The sequence below is a fragment of the Hylaeus volcanicus genome, chromosome 4 (assembly GCF_026283585.1).
Source record: "Hylaeus volcanicus isolate JK05 chromosome 4, UHH_iyHylVolc1.0_haploid, whole genome shotgun sequence".
NCBI classification, from domain to species: domain Eukaryota; kingdom Metazoa; phylum Arthropoda; class Insecta; order Hymenoptera; family Colletidae; genus Hylaeus; species Hylaeus volcanicus.
Genome location: NC_071979.1, coordinates 10307197 through 10334586, shown reverse-complemented (window position 1 = coordinate 10334586; position 27390 = coordinate 10307197). Strand labels below are relative to the sequence as shown.

Below are 27390 nucleotides of genomic sequence, written 5' to 3'. Positions count from 1 at the left end.
TGGAACGGTGTTCTCTCTCAACGCCTCATTGTTGCCCGCTCCACCGTCTTTCGCGTGGCATTGTTGTTCATCGTGACTGGCCGGTCCTCTGCCGCTGTAACCCCCCATCCCGGACGAGCCCCCATATGTAGGAGTCTAAACGAAAAATAAGGCACGGGGATTCGAAGCCACGATCCTTATTGTTGGGTATGGGAGGCGCGGATACTACACTATGAAGTTTGCGGTTTCAGTCTCTCTAAGGTCCCTCCAACGAAGTAAACCATACGAAGATACAGATTAGTATAGTGTAACGATTAAAACGATATCAGGTACCGTGCAGGAGGAAGAATAACCGTTCCGCAAAGTTATTCTCGCTTTTACTGCGTGTACGTTTTACTGGCCCGTATCCTCGTAGTAATTACTTTTTCCAGCAATTAAACAAAGAGGACGCGAGTGTCCACAGCAGGGGGGTTGCGAGCAATCTCGCGAGCGACACCATCAACCGCAAAATCTGCAGGTGTGCGATTGCACTACGACGATATAATTTTTACGATCACGACCGGACATTGTTGCTCATCGCACGGAACGCCGCGACGCCGGCGTCAACGCGTGTATTTCAGCGACACTGGCGATACGGGGTCATAGGCGCTTCGGGACGACCCCTTTAAAACCACTGAAAGATAAAGAGGTCATTTTCAAAGGTATACCAAGCGTTTTATCTACAATTTCCTCGCTGTTTACACGCTACATCCGCGGCTTACCGTATCGAAAGCTGTCACCAGCTGATACCGGTTCTCTTGCACCGATTTCAGAAAGCATTTCTATGTAAATTGAGAATCGCTATTATTACAGTCTATGACATCTCAAGGTTTCGGTCCTGATGTGTAATCGAATATGCCAAAACCACGATAGAGGCTACGAATATAATGAATGCATTTTAATTCCAGTTTACGAAGTTGATTAAATTTATAAAGTACTCCAAGTTGTGTAATAATTATCTCTTTATTGACTAAACGAATGACATTTGAATTTATTAAATTTGTATTAGCTGATTTCCCGATTTATCTACTTTGTCTTCGTACTTCCTCGTAAACAAGAAATCCAACAAAATGTGTTATCGTTAATTACGTTAGCGGGAGCAGAATGGAACTCGATGAGTATCATAATTATAAAATGTTGTTTGTCCAATGGTAAACATTATCCCAGCAAACTCAACTATCCGATAAAACTCGTTTCCTGTCTATTGATTTTTCTTGTTTGTTCTTGAAAACGTTTTTTCAACGTTTCACAAATATTTTCCGTATTACCGAGAACTTTGTAATTTCGAAAATTCCGTAAGAGCAGAATCTGGCAATAATTCCAGGATACAATGTAGGACGAACATGCTGAGCGATTCAAAATTTTCTAGCCGAATTCGTGTCATTTTTGCCTGCTCGTTAATGACGAATACCATGCCGGGAATAATAACCTTTAGTATCTGTTAAAATTGGGTGCATTCCAGTTTCGATATAACCTCTAAACCTACGAATCTACCGTGAAAATGTTTGTCGCGTAATTTTAAAATAAAAATTAAACGAAAAATTACAAGGGATTAAAAGTGGAGAAATTATAACGTCGCTTTAATCCTCGCCTACTTTTTCGCAGATTAATTATTAGACGAAATAATCTTTCTACCTTGAATTTTGTACTTTACACTCCTTCTAGGAACAGTTGAAAAACTATGATACAACTATCTACAGCATAGAAATGTCCTTTGTCTGCAGTTAAGGTGCAAAAGGTAGCATAATAACATTGCGAAAAGAATGGCCTGCGGAAGCTACCAAAAGACATATGAGCGGGATAACCCACGGTTGGCCTCAAGTATTCGTAAATTATTTCGTTAATGCGCGTCGACCCAGTGAGTCCTCCGTTAATTCAGCGTCGGGACGCCCCATTACCCTTATCGAGCACTGAAATATCGTGTAAGAGCGGCAGTTCGCACGACTATTCGCTAAATAGGAATAAGAACGTAACCGTGCATATTTCGCTATACATGTACGGTTCCGCAACAGTACGCGATTACCGTGGCGAGCTCTTTCTAATGAGGAGGAACGGGAAGTCGTTTTCTATGTATTTGGAGACTAGTTCACGAGAACAGCTAAATCACGAATGATCGTAGAGATAAGAGTACATTGTTGGACACCTCTTGAGAAATGGAAATGGAAACGTTTTAGAAGGTGACAGTCCCGTTCACCCTGATCAAGGGCGTTTCTTGCTCATCGGGCGCATTTCCAAATCAGACAGACCAAGTACATTATATAGGTATATATCGACGCCCCACTTTAAATTCGACTTCATCTCGCGCAAACCCCTAGTCCGTTCGTTCTCCGAACTCGCTAAAAGTTCCTTTTAACCCGTGCAGCCCGGCTTTTACCGGATACACTTCGTCGATGATGCATGGCAGTTCTAGAATTTCTTGTCCGTTCGTCTCACCCGCCTCGAGCGGTGCGGCTCGATGCAAGAGTAGGAAAGAGAGAGAGAGAAATGAAGAAAAAGAAATAGCTTCGTGATCGACGTTAACTCCTCCTCCTCTCAGCAGCGGAACTTTTCCATACGAGATATTCTCAATGTTCTCTGAAGCATCTCCGACACCTACGTATCGATTTAACACTTTTTTCTTTCTGTAATGTTTCTCTTTTTTTTTTTTTTTTTTTTTAAGTGGCACGATTAGTCAACCCCAAAACACTCCGATTAACACTGGACTTAACTCCAACACTGGAGTTAATTCCAAAACACTCGTGATCCATTTTGATTAAACATCTGGTATCAAGAAAAAGGTATTTCCATGCTTTGTCCTACGTATCTGAGGTGGTGTTCACCCTTGATTTTCATGCCCCCTTTCAACGCGTTCGCGAAAGTAGGCGATCCCTGTGTTCCGACGGGAGCCCAGGATGGTTGTGATTTCACGAATGATTTCACGGGAATGCGTTCAACTACCGATGGAACCCTGGAAAACGTTCGGCGTTCCACGCTCCGAGCATCCTCCAGGTGAAACGAGAACTCGCTCGCCGCGATTTACCCGCGCCCACGCCCCGCGTCCCGCCCCGCATGCAAACATTCCGCACCAACGATTTCACCCTGGCGCATCGCGAAACGAAACGAAACGAAACACGTATCTTGTTTTAACCTCTGCGCCCCCGTTCTGCGCTCGACTTTGCAGCTTGCGCAACGATTTTTCGAGCTTGGAGATCGGACGATTTGGCGCGAGGATTGGGACGCTGCGGCGCGGCGCGGGCGAGCGGCGGGTTCGATCCACGAGTGCGAACCCTTCGCTGGCTGCCTCCTTTCGCTGTATTGGTCGTTCCTTGTTTTGCCAGTCAATCTGGCCGGAGCTTTATTCGAATAGACGATTATTTGTTTCAAAACTCTTTGTTCATCCTGCTCTCCTTTTAGAACGTTACTTGGTTTCAACCCTCAATGGCTGTAGCATGCGAATGGCTACACTATGGGTTTAGCGATCCCGAACTACACGAGCTAAAATAATATTTAGGAATTAGGTTCAAAATATACAAAATTAAATTCTGTTCGCACGAAATTTATACTTTAGCCCACTATAATGGAGGTAGCTGGGCAACGTGTAGTCTGGTTAACGATTGGAAATTCTGATCATTGAGAAATCGATATTCATAACTGATTAATAATAGCAATAATCAAAGCAACCGAGAGTATTGGACGCGATTAATTTCACGTCGTTAATGGTGATACGGTTATACCTTTGACTATTATTGATTTGACAAGTCAGTGGTATGTTCATGAAAATATTAAACGTTTATCAGAAACTGTGTGTTTATCAATTAATATTCATCGGTTATAATCAACGCGAACGTTATTGCTGCGTATTGATTTATTTTGGAGCGTTTAGTATAGAAATGATTATCCGTCGATGATTAAGAAGCGAGTATTCATCAATTAGAGTCTTCCACTGATCTTCCTCTGAATCTTTTTATCGATAACTTCACGCAATGGTATTGAACATTTATTTAATTCATTCTTACAATGAAACTCATTTGCATTGTTTGTTATTCGTATTAAAATACACCTGCGGATATTAAAATTGAAGTATCTATGGATTATATTGAAATTGTATAACAGTAACAGCAAACAAGAAATTAATATCGCATTACTTTTCTCCGCTTCTGTCGGGGAAACGTTTTCATCGTTGACTGAAAATACGGTGTCTCTTTCATACGGCAGAAATACGTTGTGTAAGTGGTCGTGCATGTATCGGAGAAAATCGATGCATCCAATTTCAGGTGCAACTTATAATATCGAAAAGTTGATAGCCGAAAGCAGCGTGAGAAAATCGTGAACGTAGGAAAAATCCAAAGAGGGTCGTAACATGTGATCGAATATCCAGCGTGTTTCCACTGCACCCTTGAAACGACGAAAAGTCAATCGAGCTAAAACCTTTGATGAAACCTCTGCGATTTATCGAAACGAGGACGAGTCGAGAAGAAGCATTAGACGATTGATTCTACTTGGACTAAAATTTTAGTCGGCTGTCAAAGTCATCTACATTTAATATTTAGACAAAAAAAACGTAACTTAGACGGTGCTTGAAAGAGTTTAAACAAAATTATTGTTTAAACTCTGATTGATTCAAATAAAGTTAGTAACGAAAAAAGAATGTAACTATTGCCAAGTCTTCTCTCGATAATTTCCAAGTTTATCAAAAGACTATAGATTACAGCTTCTCTCCGGGAATCTTCGAAAACTTTCCGGGTTTGATGTAGTCCATTAACAGTCCAAAAACTTCTTATTTCCTTTTAACAGGATTCGCGAAAGCGACGTGCCAAAACTCAAAGACTTAGTAATGTCTAAGTAAGTCCACCGAGATTAAATTCCACTGAAAGTTCGGTCCGTGATAAAGTCGAGGTGCAAATGTTGTTGAAGCGAAATCCTTTTGGCGCCAAAGAATCAAATTACCCTTGTGTAGATTTGTGTACACTTGTGTACCCTTGTGCCTTTTAGTTACGTTTGTGACAGAATATTAGATTCGAAGGAAACTCGAAATATCTCCCTAATTAGCAGACGTACGTGTCCTCGTAGGGAACGTTGGCAATCAAAGGCACTACCCTGATTCGCGTCTGTCACAGCAAGTGCCTGGACGTCCTCTTTATATAAGGGCACAAGCCGGAAGTTCTGTATCGAGGATAAACAGTGGCTATTAAAGCCGTATCGATCGTGGCAGGCTCCCTTTAAGCTCTTTTGCATTTACAGGAACGACGAGTCGCTGCCTTTGAATTAGCTTGTTTTCTGCTCTCGTAACTCGCGCTGTAGCGAAACCAGCGACAAATGATGCTGGTCTGTGTTGACGGAAATTTTAAAAACTTTTTCCGGCTGCCCTGAAAATCATCCGAATGGTTGACTCCGTTGACACATTCTTTCCTGCGTCCACCTTGAAAATTTCTGTGCATTGAACGCGTAGAATTAAGTTGGCATGTAGCATGTACGTTAAAACAGTTTCATTTGAATGAGAACCTTTGCATGATCAAGAGCTCCTGCGGTATCGGACTAATTCCACGTGCTACGTGTACTCTGGTCATTGCAATAAAATGTAGGAAATCTAAGGACTAGTGCCCGTTACCGCCTGAAGATATTGCCCACGGGGTCACAGAACCTTGCTTAGCAGCGAATCGTATAGCGTGCACGTAACTTTGAACGGTGCTCGAACGGTTTGTGACAACTTCCAACATACTTGCTCGAGTCGTTTCATCACAATCCCCCTACTCTCTCGTTACTCCCAAGTCAAACTGTGTATACCACTCCAGTCAAAGTAAGCGACTATCGCGGGCAGACACGAAACAACAAGTGGCACGATCATTTTTCCTAGTCGCGGTTACGTCGAATCGATCCGTTGATTCATACGTACGTTTTACAAACTAGCCCGATTCCAAATACTCGAGCGATTGATTCATGGCAGAGCTCGAAAGAAAAGTTGACCCTTATACCGGTTGCGACGGGGGCGCGATAATCGATCGATCGTCGAAATTCGGGCGTTCGTCTGCCACACAAGCAAGTCCGTGAACGCTCGGTAACCCTCTTGACGTGCTCTCGTCCCTCTTCCGAACCGGTTCGCCCTTTGTTCGAGCGGGTTTACACTGAAAACAGCCGCTTCGGTGCCGTTGTACTTAATTAACGCGCTTCCTTTCAGCGCCCTCGGCAGCCAGAAACCGGCCGTGCTTTCACCGTTTGATCATTTTGGCAAACAGCGCAGGAGTGACACAAACTGATTCGACAAGGAGGATGCGCGGCGTCGTTGTCCTATTCGTTGACGCGCGGCCAGCTCGACGGCAACGCCGTGACGTCAAAGGGCGCGTCGCGGGTCGCGCATCACTAAAATTGGCACAAAGAACCAGTCCAAGCTTCGGGAATAAATGGCTGTTCGCATGGCGTTCGGCGATCAAAAGACTCTGTCTTTACAAGCTGAGAGCAATAGGCCTTTTCAGTGGCTCCGACGGCGTTCAACTTGATTAACGCGACGCTAGTACCGTTGTTCGATCAGGGATTCAATCCGGGGCAGGGTTTAATGATTTCGGTAAACAACGCCTGCTAGGACAAACAAAGGGATTCAACGTCTATTGTCGGAACAGCGGCTGAATAGCAATATGATGAGGGTTACCGAGCGAATCGGTTCGCTTCGATGGAAGCTGCGATTCCGATTGGACGATATAGGCAAGCAAAACATTCGCGGAGCCGTGGTCGGCTCGATGTCTCAGCTCCACAAAGTCCGTTTTCGAGTGGAACAAACGTACAAGGATTAGACAAAGTAATGCTCACTGGTTCGACTGTATGCGGACTGGTTAAACGGGAGGTGATTTTGCGCGACGATTGGGGCAGCTGTAACTTGCTATTCAGCTGGCCTCATAAGTACTCTGAATGGCCATATTACTGGCATTACAAACATACTTTGAAAAGTGTCTTACCGTATCATTCGCTGATACACATCTCTCTCGGCGTCAACATACGGATTAAAGCAAGCCAGTCTGTGCAAACAAACTGATGAAACGCTATGATTAACCCAAATACGAGTCATCATTTTTCTTCTCCTTCAGTCGACGCCCTCGATCCTCATTTTTCAACGTCACTTCGCCAACTCGGGGCGATTCTTATCATCGTCTCGATCGTTGAGCGCATTCAGCTTGAATTCCCGTTATTACTCGGTTCGCAACAGCGTAACCGTGACATCGTTCGCAAGTTTCCAGCGCCCGAAGGCAAGCTCTAAATTAGAGCAATAAGACGCCAAGATCGGCCGCAAGATCGCCCAATGTCCCAGCTTAATGTCACCGCGAGTTACGCGCGTGTATCCGACTTCTTCATCCGCGAATCTAACGCGAGCATGACATCGCGGTAGTGACACGAGCAACAAGGGGTCGCTGCACACGCAACGCTGCGATACATGCAATGGCGCGTGCACGCAAGTGATGTAACAGGATGCAGTGCGTGACCAGCGAGCGGTTGGGAGCTTGTAATGGGCAGCCCTCTCTCCTCGAGTAATCGATGTCGTGTGTCGGTGGTAATTTTCGCTCGAAACGTTACGTCTTACGCGAATAACCGTCCATCCGAAGCACTTGTCCGATGAATGCCAGTACTTTATCCTCTCGTAAGTTTCTCCTCTTGGCCACCCATTATCCCCGCATAATGATCCCTCGCGAGCTTTCTTCGTTTATCGAAGGATCTCCAACTTTGTAACATGCAACTTTCCGCGTCGCAGTTACAATTTATTTATCCGCAGATCCTGGCCGCGGCGAACTTGTATCCTCTACCAAACGCAAGTGCCAGTTTATCTGGAATTATGGCGTGAACAAAAATATGGAGATAACATCCACTGATTATCTGTACACAGGAACTTTGTATCACCTTTAAAACCGCGAAATTTAACTCAAGCCAGCTAGTATCTATAGCTAGCTGTTATTAGCCTGATGTTAAACTCCGCGCGTCCAAGCCTTTCTCATCAACCTCGTACCACAATCCACTTTAAACCCGAACCCTCTGAAACAACAGATAACCAGCGACAACGATGAGTACAATGTTACCATTACCCGCTTAGGCGAAGCAGGTTAAGTAGACAAACATTATCATTGGCGTCCAAGTTCATTGTTCTTGGGCGCCCAGGACGAGAAGCGACGAGAAGAACAAGAGACTTCCTCTCGCCGATTGGTCCCTTATCCCTCGATCCTCGATCGGCTTAAGATAAACTCGCTGCCACGCGAACGCGAAAACGTGTGATTAATGTCAATCGTCGCCTATCGAAATTGCTACACGGTGGGACTTCGATAATCCTAATTGATCAGGTCACACGTAATCGAGATAATAGAACCATTTATACCGCATCAAAAAATCGTCTAAAAGTTTTAGTTTTTTGGGCGAGATTAGCATTCTGTATTCTTGTCAATGTAGTAATTGGTAAACCTGGTATGACCTAACTTATAGAATGCTATCAGTCCCATAACAATCGATCACGACCTGTTTTTAATATTAACTGCTGTTCACTTAACAAATATCGTGTCTACTACATCGTGTCTCATCTGTATCAAAGTTCCTCGTTACTCACCGCTTCCGTGTGTACGGGATGAGCAGCAAACAGCAACCCTGTCAGGGCTGCAAATCCAGGACGCAGCGATGCCACGACTAGGCTCACCCTTGTGACCAAAACGCATGCAATGGCGTGCAAGGCAATATTCGTCGCGTGATACCAGCTTGGCGTTAATCCTGACATCAGGTAGTTCAACCTGAAAGCAGAAGAAAAAAATAAATTAAAATCCGTTAAAGTGATTTCATATTTCACGCACGTATTAGCACGAGCACGGAGTCGAAACATAAGCCAATTAGAGACGAAATAAATCTGATTTAACAAAAGAATAGATCGACCGATGTGATGATTATATTCATACAAAATTGACGATACTGAAATACCGTACGACAGATGGCAGTATTTCATCTTGGCTCGATGATCGCATTAAACGATGACATTAAACGCGACGTTAAATTGAATTTTCCTGAAGAACAGGAGAACGAAGTCGATTCTTCTATTCCGGTTAGCACACGTGGCCAAAGTATCGCAGTAAACGGTTAATTTCGTTTGATCTAATTGGTCGATAATTGAAACCACACAGTCCACCCGATAGGGGTCTAAGTGAAATCAGTGAACCGTAATCGTAATTACATAATTACGACTATGCGTGACCCAAGTTCATTCTGCCTTCAGAGGTGGCTTTGGCTTTAGGAACTTTCGACATGTATCGTTGTAGCGTACTTGTAAGAAATTGCCGATGCATAGGACCTTACTTAGCGTGCAATATAACACTCGAAACTATCTATTTCAACTATGTAGTATGCAACGCGAATTTGTCGTTGTTGAACATTCCGAAAATCTATTTCTCCGAGGAGCTCGAACCATAAAAAAATGAAAACAAGTCAAATAGTCGATAACAATGCTTTCTCTAGGCTACAGTCGAAAACAGCCGGGAAACTAGAAACGGTTCCAGCGCAACGTTTTTCACACAGATCTTCCGTTTCACGATTTTCATCAACCGACCGTCCAATCGTGAGAATTGGGAAACAACGAGCGTCGCCAAATTTCTCCCGTTTATAAGTACAAAGGATTTGAAGCGTGCTGGTGACGAAGTTTTCACGAGAATCCGACTAAGTCTACCAAGATAAGCGGATTGCAGAAACCGACTCCGTACATCCATCCATTCGTTCCATCCTCTCTGTGTTTCCACACGAATCGTTCCGAAAGGCTATTTTTATTCCCGCGACGTCACGTGTTTTTTGTTTAATGAAAACGCCTCTTCAAAGTTCGAACCCTTTTTCGTCACGTTTTACGACTATCGATCATCGGAACACTATTTTCTCTGGTAGACACGCTCGTCGATATTGTCCGACCATCGATTTCAGTTAACGGAATAACGCGAAGGGAGAGCAAGTACGCGCGATGATGGCGAACAAAAGGGGACGAGTCGTGGCGCAAAGAAGGTGGAAAATTGGGAAGAAGGATAGGTAAGACAGCGAGCTACCATGGGGACGAAAACAAACACCGTAGCTGCTGACGCGGCCGAGCAATAATTTTGAAAGTCTGCCGACGGCATAAGTTCGACGCCCCTAGAGAACCTGAGCTTGGCCCTGTTCCAGGTGTCAAGGATCCTGGAGGCGGATCCTGTCTTCTCCTTGGCCCTGGATCAACCAAAGAACTCGGACGTGTCAGTTGCAAGTTTGCACGCAGATTTTACTGCGGACTTTATAGCTCGACCGAAAAGTGATTATGCAAGTGGTGCCTTGGCTCGTGGTTAGCTCGGTGCTTCTCAAATTTATCCACCCTTCCATCCTCTCAGTAGATCCTCTACAGTTTATTTGAATTTCTATTCCTTTAACGTGCTTTTCAGGTAATTTTAATTTTAACACTCTTTTAAAGGGGACGTTTGAATTAAAATCGAGAAACTCGAATTACATTTTTTTTAAAAAGCCCACTAATAGAGATGTCTATAAAATTCCTCGATACTAGAGTTTTGTTTTATTTTTGCGTAAGGTTTGAATCGAGTACGGATTGCATTCGCGTACAAGCAGCCATACTAAATTCAGTGTCAGGTATCATTTTAGATTTCGTTTCGGTAGCAGCACTTTTAATTGCACCAGTCCTCCTACAGATTCACAGACTTTATAAAAAACTTTCATTTTACGAATTCAAGTCAATCTATTGTCAATACGATAAGAGCATGTTCGAGAGCACAAGGGATGTCAAGCCTAGGCAAACAATCAGCTGAAACTGTAGGAAGGACAGAATCTCGACCGATGCTCTCCGTGCAACAATGAGACCGGGGACTCATGCATCATAGCCGAGAAGCTCCGTAAGTGCAAACAGGAAGATCCTAAATATGCAACCCTCGTACCCTTTGCAGGGCGGATTCCAGTGTATCCTTGCGCCCTGTGAAACGAGATTGCGTCTCGGAAATGTTTCGAAACGCCCGTCGGTCTCCGTTTGCTAAATACATACCATGAGTGAAGGAAATGAGAACATCCGTTTGCGAATACGGTGTTAGCTGTCGTTGTACAGTCAAGAATGGAGTGGTCCACAAAGGGATTCGCTCACGGAACGATATTGCATTACCAAATTGATTTTAATCTAACCTTACCTTAATTTGGAATCACTTTCCTTACTGGATGCGAGATACTACCACTTTACATCAAATATTTGAATAAACAATTACCATCGAAATATTTAATGTTAATCCATAGTATCGTTGAACGAAAACGTCAATTCATCGAGTGGAGAGTAAAGGGTTGTCGTAAAACTTGCAAGAGTTTTGTCTTTCGTTCATAGAGCGGAAATTGCGATTGTTTCGGTGGACGATGATCTCGAGGCTGTTTAGTATGCCGTCACAGCTAGCTTAATTTTATGTCACAAGCGAGATAACGTCTACGTGACGTCCTGTATTCGATATTCGTTCTATATGGCGCTGATCAATTCCCCACGGAATGACGGGGAAATCATACTCGAAATGACATAGGTAATCGTGTCCCACGTGCACGAATGCAGAAAACAAAACAGGCTATTACACGACGTGACACATTTACGCAAGTAATCCGACGATAATTACCCATTTCGCGGGCTCGAAGTGACCAATGCGAGGCCAAGCACCGCTCCGTGCGCGCCAAGCAAGGTTCGTTAACCCCAACACGACTTCTGCAATCTGAATTAGAGCTATTCGTAATGTATATTTCGCTTCCTTTGATCGTGAATTTCGTTGCAGTTAATTACAACAAATTACATTCCGCGAGGATGTAAATCAAACAAAGGAGAAATCCTTAATATATTACATTAATGTATTACCTAAATATCTACATTTAATTTTCATTGAACGATCAATGGAAAGTAGAAGAGAGACAGACGTGGTAGAATCGAAAGGAGAAAGGAGAGAAAGAGAATGAAAGCGAGATAGGATGGAACAAAGAGGGTTCCATTGCCAAGGGTGGCTGGTACCAACGCCAGTGAGAGGAATCTACTTGAACACCTTTCACTACATAATTAGGCATTCAACCGATTCGGTCCTAAGCACTTAATCGGCTTTGTTTCGACCTGACATCCTCTTAAACGCAAGGCAAGTTAGGCGAACCCGACTTCCACGGTTCGTGCTTCCGAGTCGTTACTTGTTGACAAACAACATCTACATACTTTCGTCGAGCAAGCAGACCAAGTTACCCAAATAGTTCCCAATGAATTATTAAAATGTCGTTGGATTATTGATTCAGGAAAATTTTGGGTATTCTTTGACGACGATTTTTTTATGGATGCAAAACTAAATCGTATTGCGTGTCTTGGGGGTACTTGTATACACTCGAGGATAACCTTTCGCACTGTAAATATTGTATATTTCTCCGCTCTCGTTATAATTCCCCTCGATACTTTGTCTTCCTCGAGGAAGACAGGTCATAAATTTCGTTAACACCGAATCGCCACCCCCTCGCCCCTACGCAGCACAGCTGGCAATTTCCCCGGGGCGTTCCAGTGTTAACGTGGCCGCGACCACGGACGTTTCAAAGCAAGAATACAATATGATGAACTAAAACTGTTATTCGCTAGCGACCGCAGCGAGACCTGATACTAACTGTCTAACCGCAACTACCCTCTTACTACTGGCTAACCACGACCGGTTCTATTACTGCTGTTTGACCATGCTAGCCGTTAACTACTAGTCGACCACTGCGGCCGATCGATACTTATTCGTACTCTTCCGTCAGGGCATTACCACGCTCGTGTTTGCTGCCAATACGTGTCAAAATAACCTTTCATCGTTCTTGACGTTCCATTGACATTCTCTCAGAGATAGAACAGAATTCTTACAAAGATACAAATTCAGAAAACATTTGGACAATGCATTCAAAAGTCAAGACAATTTTATCTAAAATTCACATTTACATTTCTCGACGGTATCACTTTACAGATATTTTAAACAACTATCTAATTAATCATCTTTCAAATGAGAATACTCTTCGGATATAAAATGAGATCGAGGAAATGAATGGACGTTTCTATGAAAGAATGGAGCAAATAAGAAGAGTGCTTTCAAAGGAGGAAGTAAAAGTGCTTTAAGGACGTCAAAAGTAAATAACAGAGGGAACTAATTAACTAATGATATTCTATCTTTGATCTTTAAGCTATATTTGTTCCTCACACTCAGGAGGGATACTCGGTGCAGCATCTGCACAGGAGATTTTCTCCCAGCAACGTTGCCAAGAGTTCAGAGGCGCAAGGTAAACCCTCGGTTAAAGTGAGATATTACTGCCTTAGATGCTGCTATACGTAATCGCGTATCTTGGAAGCTGGGCGTTGGTGAGATTTCGTAGATTTATCCTAATACAATCTGTGGGGGGATTTGGAACGGAAATCTAATCTACGGTCGAGTGAGACGTGAAAGAAGAAATGTGCTGAGAACTATTGTTGAGATATATCGAGATGCTTCATAAGTAACAAATTACTATATAGTTCTAAATCTAAATTAGTGGTTTACGAATGAACTCGATAATTTAGTTTTCTTCGATAAAATTTCGCGAGAGATTCGGTACTTAGTGGCAGTCCAGATGAGTAGAATTGAATCGTAAACAGTGGGACAAGCGAAATGGAGCTGTACGCGGAGAGCCAAGGCGAATAAGACAGTACGTGAGCCAGCAAAGAGAATAGAATTGAACGTGAACTGGCGTGTAGAATCAGGGCATACCAGGTCAGACAAGCAGTATCGCATCGTCTATAATTAGATCGATTTGGAATTCTAAAATCTGACATTTGACTAGGTAATTATAGCATAATCAAAGTTAGAATATTCTTCTTGATGAAATTAAAGTGTGATTTGTTCGAGTTCCCTATTTCAAAGTATTAAAATTAAAGTCGAAAGTTGAAAGTAAACGTTGAAGCTGCGAGAAAGCGTGATGGAGAAGTTTAATCTAGAACATTACAAAAAGAACACTTATATATACAAAGTTGTTAAGGAATCTGCGATGATTAATTTTCAGTTCGCGAAGAATGTATAGGAATAATCCTCTGAGTTCATCCACGGAAAGTTCAGACCAAGTAAATCCTGAAAATTTTCAAAATATTTTCAATCTGTGCAAATGCATATGTAGATTGTAGATTACACTTAAGAAATACGATTCTCCGATTTACATATCTGAAATACGGTGATAAATGTTGCCTATCGGCTCATTCGAAATCAATAATTGCATTGGATGAGGGACCGGTGTCCTCCTGGTTTTATTCTCTCACATTCACTCGCGAAATCCTCCTCAACCGCGGGACAAGATCTCGAGACATTCCGATTCTGACTAAATCGTGCGCGGAATATGATACTAGGGCTAGGATATACCGGTTACTATTCTCCGGTGCTGCTTCAGTGATTTAAGGAACCAACCAGTTTCCCTTGCCTCCAGTCACGTATTTCTGGTATAAAGTGTACGATGGTATATATACCTACATCACTGACATTCGGGAACTTCGATCTTCCTCGTGGTGCGTATAAACTGTCTTTAATGGCGTTTCGACATACGTGTACGTGTTCGTAAGAATATTTAAAAACGGAAAAGAACCGCGGAATATTTTACGCAACGTAATCTGCGTAGCCTAACGTGACTTTATGTACATTCGAGCCATTAATAAATATTACGCGTTGGTCCAAAAGTTGGACTCCAGCGACGACGAATTCGCCTCGTTATTCGTTGAATCGTGAAAATCACGTAGGGACTCTAACCATTGTTTAGAAGACTCTCCGCAGGCCAATTAATTATGAAAAATATAAAGCCACAGCGAAGGGGCGGTTGCAAGGAAGAAGAAACCAGGAACCGTGGGGATAACGCGGGCAAGAACCGAGGGAAAAACTCTCAACGATGGTAATAATGGAACGAAGGGGCGGGCACGAAATAAATGGCGAAGGGGAAGTAGTCGTGAATTTCATTACGAGAACAATGCTACTTCGAGGCGAAAGAATCCGAGAAAATTTGTCATGCGTAAAGACTGGTCTGCTGCGATTATTCCAATATTAATTTTCGAATGCTCGGAGTGAATCACGAACTTATATATTCGTAAAATTATGTATTTACGGAGTGTTTAAAAATTCACGGAAGAAATTGTGCGCGGTAGTACAGCTTGTAAAATTTGTAAAAATCTCCAGGAAATCTTTACTATGATAGTTGAAGAATGATAACTGTGCCAGGTTGATTCCTTTCCAAATCGCGCCATAAGCTCGAGAAAAGCTCCACCCTGAATGCACTTCGCCAGCGTTTACATTGCAAGACACGGACTTAGCGGTAATCTCTCGCGAAATAGGCGAATCGGATCCGATCGAATCAATACGCGCAGATCTTTTGGTAAACCATCGCTCGCAGGGATGACCATCTCTCATCCCATTTATTTGTTTTTTTTTTTTCGTTGTCATCGCTCCACCGTTCGCTGTCCTTTTTTACTTTCACGTTGTTACACTCGCTCGCTCGCTATCCGCTTTCACGTAGCTACGCATCCAGATCAGATAATACCGTGAATTACTGCCGCTTATACGCCTTGAGTGGCGCCATATATCAACGGACGTGCCTCGTTCCTTTCCCAGATTGTGTATTGGAAAATATGGCGTGTCCACGTCGAACATGATGAAGGACCTTCGAAGCGTGGGCTAGCACAATGTTCGGACGTAATACCTCATAATCATTATGCATTACGCTCACTATCTGGCCCGTGGCCGAAATTACAGGCACGCTCCAAGTGTTTCGTCCCCCTTCTCGCATTATCCGCCAACCAATCATGGTCCGAACGAACGACGACTATTGGCCGCCGCTAAAGAGTCGGTGGGGTGATTAAGAAACTACCCCGCGAGGAAACGATCACATGACCGAGGCCACTTTTCATGTAATTCTCGCTGTCGGGTAGAAATTGATTTTCATTGAATTCGATTCGACGGTCGGTTTACACGAAACTTGTTGGTAGAAATTGTTTCCGGAACCTGAATATTAGAAATCAATTTTCATGTTCGAATGGAACATGTTTGCGCAATTTGTTCAAAAGTTTAATCTTCTATTACATGTAATATATGATTATGCAATTTGAATTTTCATGATACAGAAATATGAAATTCATATATAAATGGATTTTCGATACCTTAATTCGCTTTTAATGAGGCTATGCTAACATAGTACCTCAAGAAATCTATTTGGCAGCTACCGACCATGCTCGAGCCCCTAACTATACAGTCGAATCTCATAAACGGATAATGTTTATATACTGCATCATATTACATTGTACTATTGATCGCATCCAATAATATCAAGTATCCGGTAAATTACCAAACAGCTCTTAGACAGCTTATAGTCAAATGATCCACTGGCACTGGTCGTTAAATTTTACGTGAAATAAAAATGAATAGAATTGGAAAAAAGTTTTTACAATTGTAGAAAATATAAAATGAAACCAGGACAAAGGAAACAAAGATTGCACATAAGCGAATTGGCAAACCTGAAAGAAACAATTTACTCGAAGCTTACGTATGCACAGGCAAGAAAATTCGCGAAACTTCAATTCATAAATCGTAGGAAATGACAATTTACTTTTGTGGCTGCGTTTTGTACGCCCAGCCATGGTTCTGTAACGAAACGGGTAGCTGACAAATTGTTCAAATTCTCGCCCGACTCTCACAGCCGCCACTCAGCCACTCTGACGCACGCTTGTTTTCTAAATATTTCAATCACACATATACACACACTCTCCTCGAGGAACGTTGCGCACTCCTGTGCAATTGTATCTTTCGTTGCAGAGCGGAATATTATTTTTCCAACGTTCTGCTTACTTCTTGATTGTGTAAGCTTGTTTCTGTACGAGGACCATTACGTTCTAGAAGAAAATAACATTCTGCTAGCTCGGCTAAAAATTACACGAAAACAAAAATTAATTTATCGAGTACAGGAGAGAAAAAACAAGTGTTATTTATTACAGCATGTTGACTTCTGGATTTCAGTCATTCCATATCAACACGTTAGAGGTGGTCTGTTTCCTTAAATCGAGATATCTGATCGCGCCATGCGTCTCTGAAACTCAGCGTGTACCCGACAAATTGATCGAATTCTTGTCCGACGATCGGCTCTTTTTTTCCAAATGCTCTCGTCGTTTTTGTGCCTTGCAGCCGAGGAAAAATGAGCTTTTCCAGGGGTGTCTCGACGTCGATCCAAATTTTGTTGAATGAAAGGGACTGAAAGTGGCGTCGGTGAAAGGAGATTTAGAGAGAGAGAGAGAGAGAGAAAGAGAGAGAGAAAGAGAGAGAGAGAGAGAGAGAGAGAGAGAGAGAGAGAGAGAGAGAGAGCACAATTGTGTTTCGCGCTGTGGAACGACGGACGAACGTCCGCTGTCACTTTTTTTACCAGGCTCAGGGAAACGGGAAAACGTCGAGAGAAATTACACGTCAGTCGCGTTCGCGATGCCAGGGACGCGAAAACTGATCGACGGAGCGAGAAAAGTGAACAGCTCCGCGACAGTGATGGGATATGGTTTAAAGGGTAATTTGGAACGATGCCACCAATCAACGGTGTCGGACGTAGACCCTGATACGCTGAACGGAAATCAAACTTGGAGTTAATTCTCGATACCCAACTATACGAGATACACATTACGGGAGGGAGTGTTTGGAGTTGATTTCGTTGCTTCTTAATTAGCCCTTGTTTTCAATCACACTTTTTTTCGACGAATCGTAACGTGGAAATAAAATCTGCCAACACACCATATAAAGCGAATAGATAGACCAACAATAATTATGCAGATTAAGCTGAAGAAGAACAATAGGCGATAAAATCTGTAATTCACGGTACGTTGAAAGATGAAATATAAAACAGCCTTCCGCGTTTGACCCAGATACATTTTTATCGAAGGAATTACGCCTCGAAAAAACGGCGTATAACGCTCTTTATACTTTGTATACGTTTTTTCACGTGGGCATGCTCTATTACACTCTCGCTATTAAATATACCGTAACTTAAGGAAAAAAAAATGGTGAAGCGAACGTCGCTCCGTGTATTTTGCTTTCACCCTTTTCGATTCGAGGATGCAATGAGACTGATCAGCCTACTAATTACGATTCTTCGTGATTTTAATTACACGGCACAATAATTAGACTTGCTCGTAATGGAAATCAATACGAACAATATCGAGAGAACGACACGGAACAAAAGGAATATCGAAGTAGCGTCGTAATGAATTGTTAGACGATTCAAAAACTCGCCTTTTGTTATGTTATCTGTATTCACGCTACTATTGTTTCTAGTTGAATCGAATGAAGTGTACAATTTCATTGATCAACCGCAACAGTCGTTTCGTCCTTTGTATCGAACTCTTCATTGAGACGAAGCAAACAGTAATTGTAAGCGATTCGTGCCAAATTGAATAACGATCAATTAATTTTGCGGTTTCTGTTACAGAGTTATAAATACCACGTATTTTGAATCGTTCAGTCCGAGGCGAGGAAACAAGAAGAATCCTTCCAATGTCCGAAACTCGTTCATATGAATGGAGTAAAAATGTATGAAATACTATATAATATACTATATATACATATAAATAGTCTCGTTCAAAAATTCAGGCCATTGGTCTTTTGAAATATTTACGTTAAACGCGACGTCGACTACAAACGACACATTTTTTTTATGATTAAGTATTTACCAAGTCCCAGTACTCGTGCTCGCAAAGCCAACGCGTAAAAGTCGTTTTAGCGAGTGCGAGAACGAAGAAGAAGAAAAAAGGAACGCGCGATAGCACACATTTTACTAACCACCTCCCACGCCGAAAGGGTTAATCGTTACTCTTTTCGTCGGCACGATCAGCCCGACAGGGGCGCTTTACGAGCGACTGATCCGGTTTCTCAGCCGCAAACAGCGCACAAAAGACCAGGGACGAAAGGCAGAAACGAGCTGGCACAGTTCCGCTGCAGCAGGCGCAGGATGCGCTCGTTTCAGCTACGATCGTTACAGTGGTAACGGTGCGCTGCACGAAACTGCAACAGCGGGTTCTCGTGCCTCGAGATTAATTGCGTTCAGAGTTCCCCCTGGTCCGAGCATTAAACGTGACGTTCGAACGATCCCACGTTTTCTTAGCGAAGAACAAGAAGAAGAAGGAGAAGAAGAAAAGCGTTCGATGATAACGAACAATGAGCTGCGAAAAGAAATTAAAATGCACACCTATCTCTCTTGCCGCTCAAACGTTTGTCATCCTCGCGTAACGAATATTCGACTGTTCATTGACCAAACAACCACTTGAAGCACTTTGTACCAAACGCAAACAAGCACTACGAAGTAGAATTGCCACGCAAGTCATAAAAATGTCTAATCAATTTTCATCTCGCGAGTGACAAATTAATCGGTGAATTAAGCTCGCGAACCAACCGCTGAGTATGCCAATTCCAGCGAGGCTGCACGCGAGAAGCAGATTCCGATCGCTCCATCACTGATTCCACGATTGCGCGTCGCATCGCGCCGCGATGTAACTTCGAGTGGCGTGCCAAGGTAAACAGGAAGTTTGTAACGCCTTTGCACGGGCACAAAGGCGGGCAGCGGTGGCTCGTGATTATTCAGTTTCCATTCGTGACGACTCGAACGTACCGAGTGGCCCCGAGTTAGGACCGGTTTTACAATCAAACTCAACCCTCCTCGACTCGTAAACCCCCAAGCGTAACCATGCGCGGATTTACGACTGCATGCATACACGATGCGCGTCAGATTTTGCTTTTTTTCCTTTGTATTCGCCACCTTCTAGTTTTTGCCTCGGCTTTATGATGCCGGTTTTATCGAGTAGGAGGTTGTAAACTTGCAATCAGTCGAAACGCCAAATATTCTCAGCGCGTGTGCACGCGTGCACACAAGTGAGGGCCGGTCAGGACCGTTCGCCACGATTATTCTATTGTGGAAGAGGAGTGAAGTACAGGCCGTTTCTGAACAGGTCAGCAATAATTTCGGAACGACTTCTATTCGCGACGAAAAACATCGTATTCGTCTTTCCTCAGTCATAACTCTCCTCGTGCTTTCGAAAAAAGCGAAAGTGCTTGTTGTTTTATCAGACTTGATGCTTTAAAAATAATTTTAAATAAAAGCACGATAAAGCAGCAACGCCTTCTTCTTGTGTGTTTTTTTTTTTTTTTCATTTTTTGTAAGGTGGACATGGTTTAGAGATTACGTACACGATAGCAACATGGTTTCTTACGACTCCATGCCTGTGGTGATTTATCAAAACGGTCTCAGCGCGATAGCCGGTCAAGACATTCTGCTTTCTTGTTGGGTAGATCGCAATAATCTGCATGCTACACGCTAAATTAATTTTGCATGACTGATGACTGCGAGGCATGTACATGGTCAAACATTAGATGCCAGTTTCTGGCGAGACAACTAAACTACGGCACGATGGAGTATCGGTACAGTGAAATAGGAACGACATTAGTTACACAAGTAGTGTAGACCAACGCTGGGCAGAAAATTGATGAACAACAAGTTTAAATTCCGGATGGACGTCTTTTTAAGCAGTGATTCTGCTATACATCTATATGATTCCTAAAAAATCGAAGACACAACTTTCTATACACTGTTATCATCATTACTCCTGCCAATATTCGGTGGACGTGATAATTACGATCCAATCATACACTACGCAATCGTGTCGATAATAGTACCAATGTTGGAATTACCCGCACTCGCATAATTTCTTTTCAAATGCAGTCGAGCATAATTGCAAACGCGTGAGAGGTTCCACCAGATCTTCAGCGTCGCTTCGCGTGTCGCTAACAGCCTCGTTCCTACCGAGAACAAATTTATTCAAACGAACCGAGAGTCAGCGAAAGGAAACCGGCGCACAGAAACGAAGTTCTCGGGCGCAATCGACAGAAATTTTTTGCACCACCGTGTTCCAACGTAATTCTTCGCCTTATCAAAAGCTGGACGCCGTGCAAACATCCAACTTCGCCGCGTTAGCGGAATGTTTACACGGAACAGCAGTTCCTCGACGGAAAACGTGTTTCCATCGTGACTGTTTGTCGAAAGTCTCAGGAGTACCATCAAACGGGGATACAATTAGCGTGACCGAATTCTCCCTATTCGAGCGCGTGTTTCTTAGGGTTCTAAACTTTGGAATGGCATAAATCCTCTGGCGGAGTTGAAAACAATGCATGGAAACAGGAATGCCTTCGCAAAGTTCGAGGAAACTTTATCTTCCTTGGAAACTAGATAAGGTGCTTTGATCGTTACTTTCTGTCGGAGGGTATTTTTTGATAATGTTCTACCTGGTTCTTTCTTGGATTCTTGTTACTTCGGGTTATATTTAATATTTTATTAAAAGTGTGAAATCGTAAACGATGAAAAGCAAAGCGTACTTTATCCGGTACTGCACGGTACAGTAGATTTCACGATGAAAAGCAAACTTCCATTCCGGCTGTTTGTCGAACGTTACGGTGGCATCATCAAACGAGGATACACGCCAATTAGCGTGAACGAATTTCCCCTGGTCGAGCGCGTGTTTCTTACGATTCTTAACTTACGAACGACATAAATCCTCCGGGAGAGCTTCCCAGCTCGTGCATGCAAGCAGGGACGTGTTCGCAAAGCTCGGGGAAGCTTTATCGTCCTCGAGTAATGGGTGGCTGTTTGCAAGGTGGAGGCGCGTATAAATTGCTTCGCGAGCAGGAACGGGAGAACGAGAAGGGAAAAACGAAAGAAGGAGAAAGTGGAGGTGGGAGTTGGTTGCGTGGTGAGGGAAGGGGGTAGGTAACTTCTCTATCCTCCCAGGATATCCAAGGCTATTCAGCGACGGAGAAAGAAGGAGACCTACAATTCCATGGGAAGAATACCTCTGGGTATTTAAGGAATAAACTGCCGCGACGAACTAAACGCTTCTGCGTATACAATCCTCCCCCCCTCTATCCAAGACTTATATGTTACGAAGAAGACATCCATATGAAATAGATGAGACGGTTATCTTCAAGTGAATTGAAATACATTTCCAGGAGAGGTATAACGAATCGGAGGGAAGCGTTCGTCGCGAGCAGAGAGGATCCTTCATTCGACCTTGCGCAAGACCCATCTGGACGATAAACTCAGTCTGGACACTCTTTCCTTTCGGTGTTTCCGCCGTATAAACTCCTGTGGGTACTGCGGATATTGGAGAAACGTTGTAATCTTACAATTTACTTCCCTTTCTTGTTCCTGCATTTCTGTATTTCAATCAAACACACTCGAATACTAAGGGAATACTAAGGGAACGCTAAGAAATAAACGCATAATCACTTGAAAAGCCAAGTAACGTATTAAGCAACTCGTAAATCTCAACGAGGGATAGCCCACGTCTTTCAAAATTACACTACGCCATAAAGTAAGATAACACGTTGGCAGGGTTGTTCGGTAAACGGGAATTTCATGACGCCACGGCGCGGCGTGAGATGGTAGGACGAGGTAATAAATGCACGCTGGAAGATTTTCAATTTTTTCCAGAGTTTCTACGTTCCCAGGCTGACCTAACCGTTCACCCGTGTCGAGCGGGTGTTTTAAAATTCCGAGCCAAACTTCTGGCGAACTACGCTGTGTCAGCCCGGAACAGGGACGTGTCGCCTCTCTACCCATCTTATACCTTCCAAGAAAAGAAGCCCGAGAAAAAGACGAGGACAAAGAATTTCCCTATTTTCCCTATTTCACTTTCAGGGCGCACCTGTCAGTTGCTTCGAGAAAGTTATATTGTTACTTTCGACGAAAAAAAACGACGTCCACGAGCGGAAGCGGCCTGGATAGAAATTGTAGCGTGGTTTTTTGTACCTTGGTATTGTAAAACTGACGCCCCTCCAATTAAATGATTAAAATAAACGTGGCAATAAAAGCACCGCAATCTTTCTCAGTTAATCTCGCAACGAGCAAAACGAATGCTAATTCCAACCGACCGGAAAATAGTATTTTCATAGTAAACGCTGTAACAACTTCTGGGGTCGAAAGAGTGCGGCTAATGGCAAAAGTCGTGGAGCAGCGGGTGAGCGTTCCCCACCCCTCTCTTGACCTACAAAACGACAATGCCGTGGGTGGTGCACGGTAGAGTTTCTCCGTGCAATAGTAAAAACTTGGATACAATCCTTTCGACCATCTCGAAGCTACCTTCGATACAATCCTTTCGACCCTCCTGAAAATCTCTCCTTACCTCCTTGGTTATTTGCCCCGAGGGATAAACTTCTAAGCCCCGCGGCTACCAAACTACCCCCACCCCCTATCTCAACGACCGAAGCACCGTCAAAGATGGGGAAACGCGTGGAAAATGAAATAAAAATAAACGAATCGTTTGGATGGAGTCTGTCTGCGAGAACAATGCTCGATAGCTGGCCTGGCGATCGAATTAATCATCAGGGAACCGTGCGATTGTGCCCGAGGTATGAGGATACTCGAGTCGAACAATTGGCTCGGATTACGTGCAGGTGGCTTGATTAAATTTCGTTAAAAATTTGCCCAGTTTCTGTCCCTCCGCGGAAAATCCTGTTCAGGATGAAAATTTAATTGGCGATGAATACGATGTAATTCGACGAGGCGGAAATACTTTGCACGCTCGTTGTAAATATCTCGCGTAATGCCGCAACGTTCGCGATTATGTTCCTCGGATCGATTTCCAATCCTGGAAATGCAACGATGCGCGACAATCGTCCCCGAATCATCAACGTATTACCCCTGTTCCTGTCAGGTCGCAGCAAAAAATCATCAAGATCTGTTTGCGATGTTTAGTAACGTATACGAAACAAACAAGAAAGGAATTCACCGGCAGTTTATATTGCTCCCATCTTGAAACGGTAATCCGCAAAACGATGGAATCAGTTTCTCGTTCCAGCCTAGCCAGCAATCGAGTCAGCTAATCTTCTCACACCCGTTGCTTCCAAAATAATTTAGTACCTCTTGCAAAGGCATGCGATCAAGTCGATGCCCTGCGAGTTGAAAGCTTTACGAGTCCGTAACAGTTGGTATCGATCTGGCCAGAAGGCTCGCGGACCGGTGGCATTCTCCTTCACTCGATAAAGCAACAGCGTTAGATCCCGTACCTTCTTCGACAATGACGCTTACTCGTAATTAATGTCGCTATGCGGAAAGATCTTACGAGGCAGCTATATTGTTCACGAGGTGCTCGTATCGCAAACTCCTACGGTCTCTCCTCGTCTCGACCTGAGAACCTTCGTCCAGTCAGGCATCTGGAGACACTCTTATCAGCGTCCTCCACGGCGGAAGGGTGAAACAAGGCCAGCCTCATTATGCGACGACCGACGGAGGCCTCTCGTCTCGAGAGCCTCGTATTGTCTCGGAACACCCGTTCTACGAAAATACCAGTCAGCCTGTGTACCCTGGCCGAGCGTACACAAGACGTGGCTGCGTCATGTCAAGCTGCGTTTCTACCTGACGCAGATGATCCGTGCCCCGAGGGCGAAGCTACAAAGTGCCGCCCGAGCATGCTAGAGCAGCGGTGCTGGAATTATTCCCCAGCTCGGATCTTCAAATATTCCGGTCTTGATGTACCGGGTGTGTCATTGGGACAGTGGTTCTTAACCTCCTTAAGCCCGCGAACGATCGATTAAGATCGAAGAAGAAGATAGCACAAGTCCTAATCGTGTCTGGGAGTAGGACTAAGGATTTTACCGATGGATTTACGTTTATTTTTAGAGCTAAATGTGTAAGTAATCGTATTTTTTAGATATTTATATAGAAGAAAATCACTAATAACAGTGGAAGTAGACTCTCGTGTTACTTTAAACAGAGTTCCTCGAGGTAAGTGGAGAATCAGCAGAGAAAGAGCGTCGAAAAGGTGGGTGATAGTTTTACGGACCCGTTACGTCGACAGGGAAAGATCTCATATCGAGAGGGATCCCCGAGAATGTCGTCGCGGCAAATTGCTGTACCGTCGATACACGTTGCGCCCTTCTGTGTCGGATATCGTCGCAGTCACGGAAACCGTGTACGTTTTCGTTACAACAGTTACTGCCGCCGCAGATGCTACGCGAAACGACATCCAACTCGTGCTCGTCTCGACGAATTTGCATGTGCGAATTTCTCGCGATATCCCCGTCGTGCTGAATATTCGGACGTGTAACAAGCTGTGCGTTCCCTGGCGTACAAGTGCGTCGTAAACTGATGTCGAGTCGCGTCGTGTATTCTGCGGGATTACGGTGTCACTCTGCGAACTCTCCTGAAAATATGACGAACGAGATATTCGGCTCGTGAAATTGCACAAGGGTTCTTCGTTGAATTACTTTTAGATTGATAAAATACGAAAGCTTGGCCAATTTTGCGTCGTTCGCGTATTTATAGACTATGCATCGATCACGTAGCGAACCCAAGTTGCCGTTTCGCTCTAAACCAGTCAACCTCCCATCTACGATTTCAAAGCACACTCCGAACAACGTGATCGTCGTTCCACGGGATACGACAGTTTTCAAACACCACGGAAAGAGTTTGCTCGAACTGCTCAATGTTTCACCGTACACGTATCTGTCCCCGTACGTGTCGCGAGTTTCTTCTCTCGCGGCAAGAAGCCTACCTGTGCTCGTTTAGGCACACGATCCGCTCGTAGGAAACTCGACCGACGGAAGTGCACGGCGCCGACCAACTTCTTTCTAATGCCGTGGCTCGTTGGAACAAGTCCGCACGTGATAAAAGCTCAACGACTGCGTCATTATGGCGGACGGAGCGACTAAAACGGCGGACACATCGTTTCTACGTGGCCAGGAAGTTTTCGCATCGCCCTAGCGGACGTGTCCGTCCGGCACGTCGACGTTTTCGAGGCTGCCTGTCGCAGCTGCCTCGAAATAAGAGGATTTCCTCGCTGCTTTTCATCGTCCTGGAATACCCGTTTACCTTCCCTCCTGACTCAAACATACGCCCGCACGAGGTATATCGTAACATGTGAAACCCAATTCGGTTGCTGATCAGGGACGCGATGACAATAAAAATGTTCCGCGTATACGTCTGACCTGTTCCCTCTTCTTCGCGAGCTGTGGCCACTTCTGCACTTTGGTGGTATTTATCCATGACCGAGTAGGTCCCAGTGTACGTACCTCTCGGAATGACGTAATTAGCGATTCAAACTTTCAGTGGCTATGTTTTTCATCACGGACGGTTGACCGCATTTCACGGCCGAACTAACCCGGATTTCCAACTCCCCGATTTATCGGTCTCGATTCGTTCGACCTTTCCGTTTCTCTCATTCTGCATCTGCCAACTCCTCCGCACCAATTCGAGGTCGTCTTTATTCTTATTCCTATTCTTATTCCCATTGTTGTTCCTTTCTTTCAACCTCGTCGACCCCGGCGACCCGTTCCACTTTCCTTTCGTCTATGAATCATCGTTATCTGCATCCTTTGTCACGATTGTTGCCTTTGACGGGTTCAGTGCGAGGTTGAAACAGAAGAGGCAGCGAAGTGTCACGAATTCGGGAGAGCTCGTCCCTCGATTATTCAAGTTCCGATAATTCGTTTCTCGTCCGTGATTCGACGAGGTAGCCTTCGTCATACTCTGACCCTGAATTCATTTTGAATCGGATCTATCGCAAACGAACGCGAGATTTTTCATTTGTTACGCAGGTTACATTATCAACATCCAGTTGAAACAGACTGCTGTACACCACATCGCGTTGCCATCTACTAATTCGTAAGGCGAAGAGTATCGTATCGCACGATGCTTAACTTACCGCTATCGTGTCTGTTAACTCTACGCTAGATTAAACCGTATCGGATGACTCCCAGACCTCAGGTATCGAGTTCAATGAGTCTAAACTACGAGTGCATCCATTGCACACGCACACTATGTTGGAGGCATCTCCAAAGTCGAGTTTCCAGTCGCGCTCTAGATGCGCACAACCATTATCCCGTATTTTTGCGGGAGGGAAAAAAATCCCTTTTCGCGTGTTTCTACGCGCGCGATTGGTCGCGTCTCGTTTCGGATCGATAGGAACGATCAACGACGCGATGACGTATAAATCGCGCGGTCGCGTAATATATCTGTAGAGATCACCAATAATTTCTGTCGCGCATGGCCGCGCCGGAAATGAGAAATGTTCGCGTTAATAATTCACACCGCGGTGAACACGTTCCGAAATTCCGTCGCTGGTAAACTACGGCTTCCACGGACCCTGTAATTTTAATTCACCTCGACGAACGCCTCCGAGTTACAGAGGACTGTTCGGCAGCCGAATCGTCCGCAGCGAACGATCGAAGAAATCGATTCGGGACCGTAGGATCGCAGCCCACGTCCATAATACTCAGAAACTCCAATAACCCGAGTACACGATTACCGATGTCGGGTGTTATCTGCGGATTAGCATTGATAATAATAGGCACCGCCAGGCTATCGCGTTTCCCAAATGGA

The 27390-nt window shown here is 44.1% G+C and overlaps 1 protein-coding gene across 1 annotated transcript in view; it reads right to left on the bottom strand.

Moving 5' to 3' along the window:
* LOC128874667 (protein O-mannosyl-transferase TMTC1-like) overlaps positions 1-27390 on the bottom strand; it is a 162481-nt gene that overhangs the window by 85293 nt on the left and 49798 nt on the right. The window contains exon 2 of the mRNA XM_054119598.1: positions 8573-8750. Coding sequence (XP_053975573.1) covers positions 8573-8750 — 178 coding nt within the window. The remainder of the gene's footprint in view (positions 1-8572; positions 8751-27390) is intronic.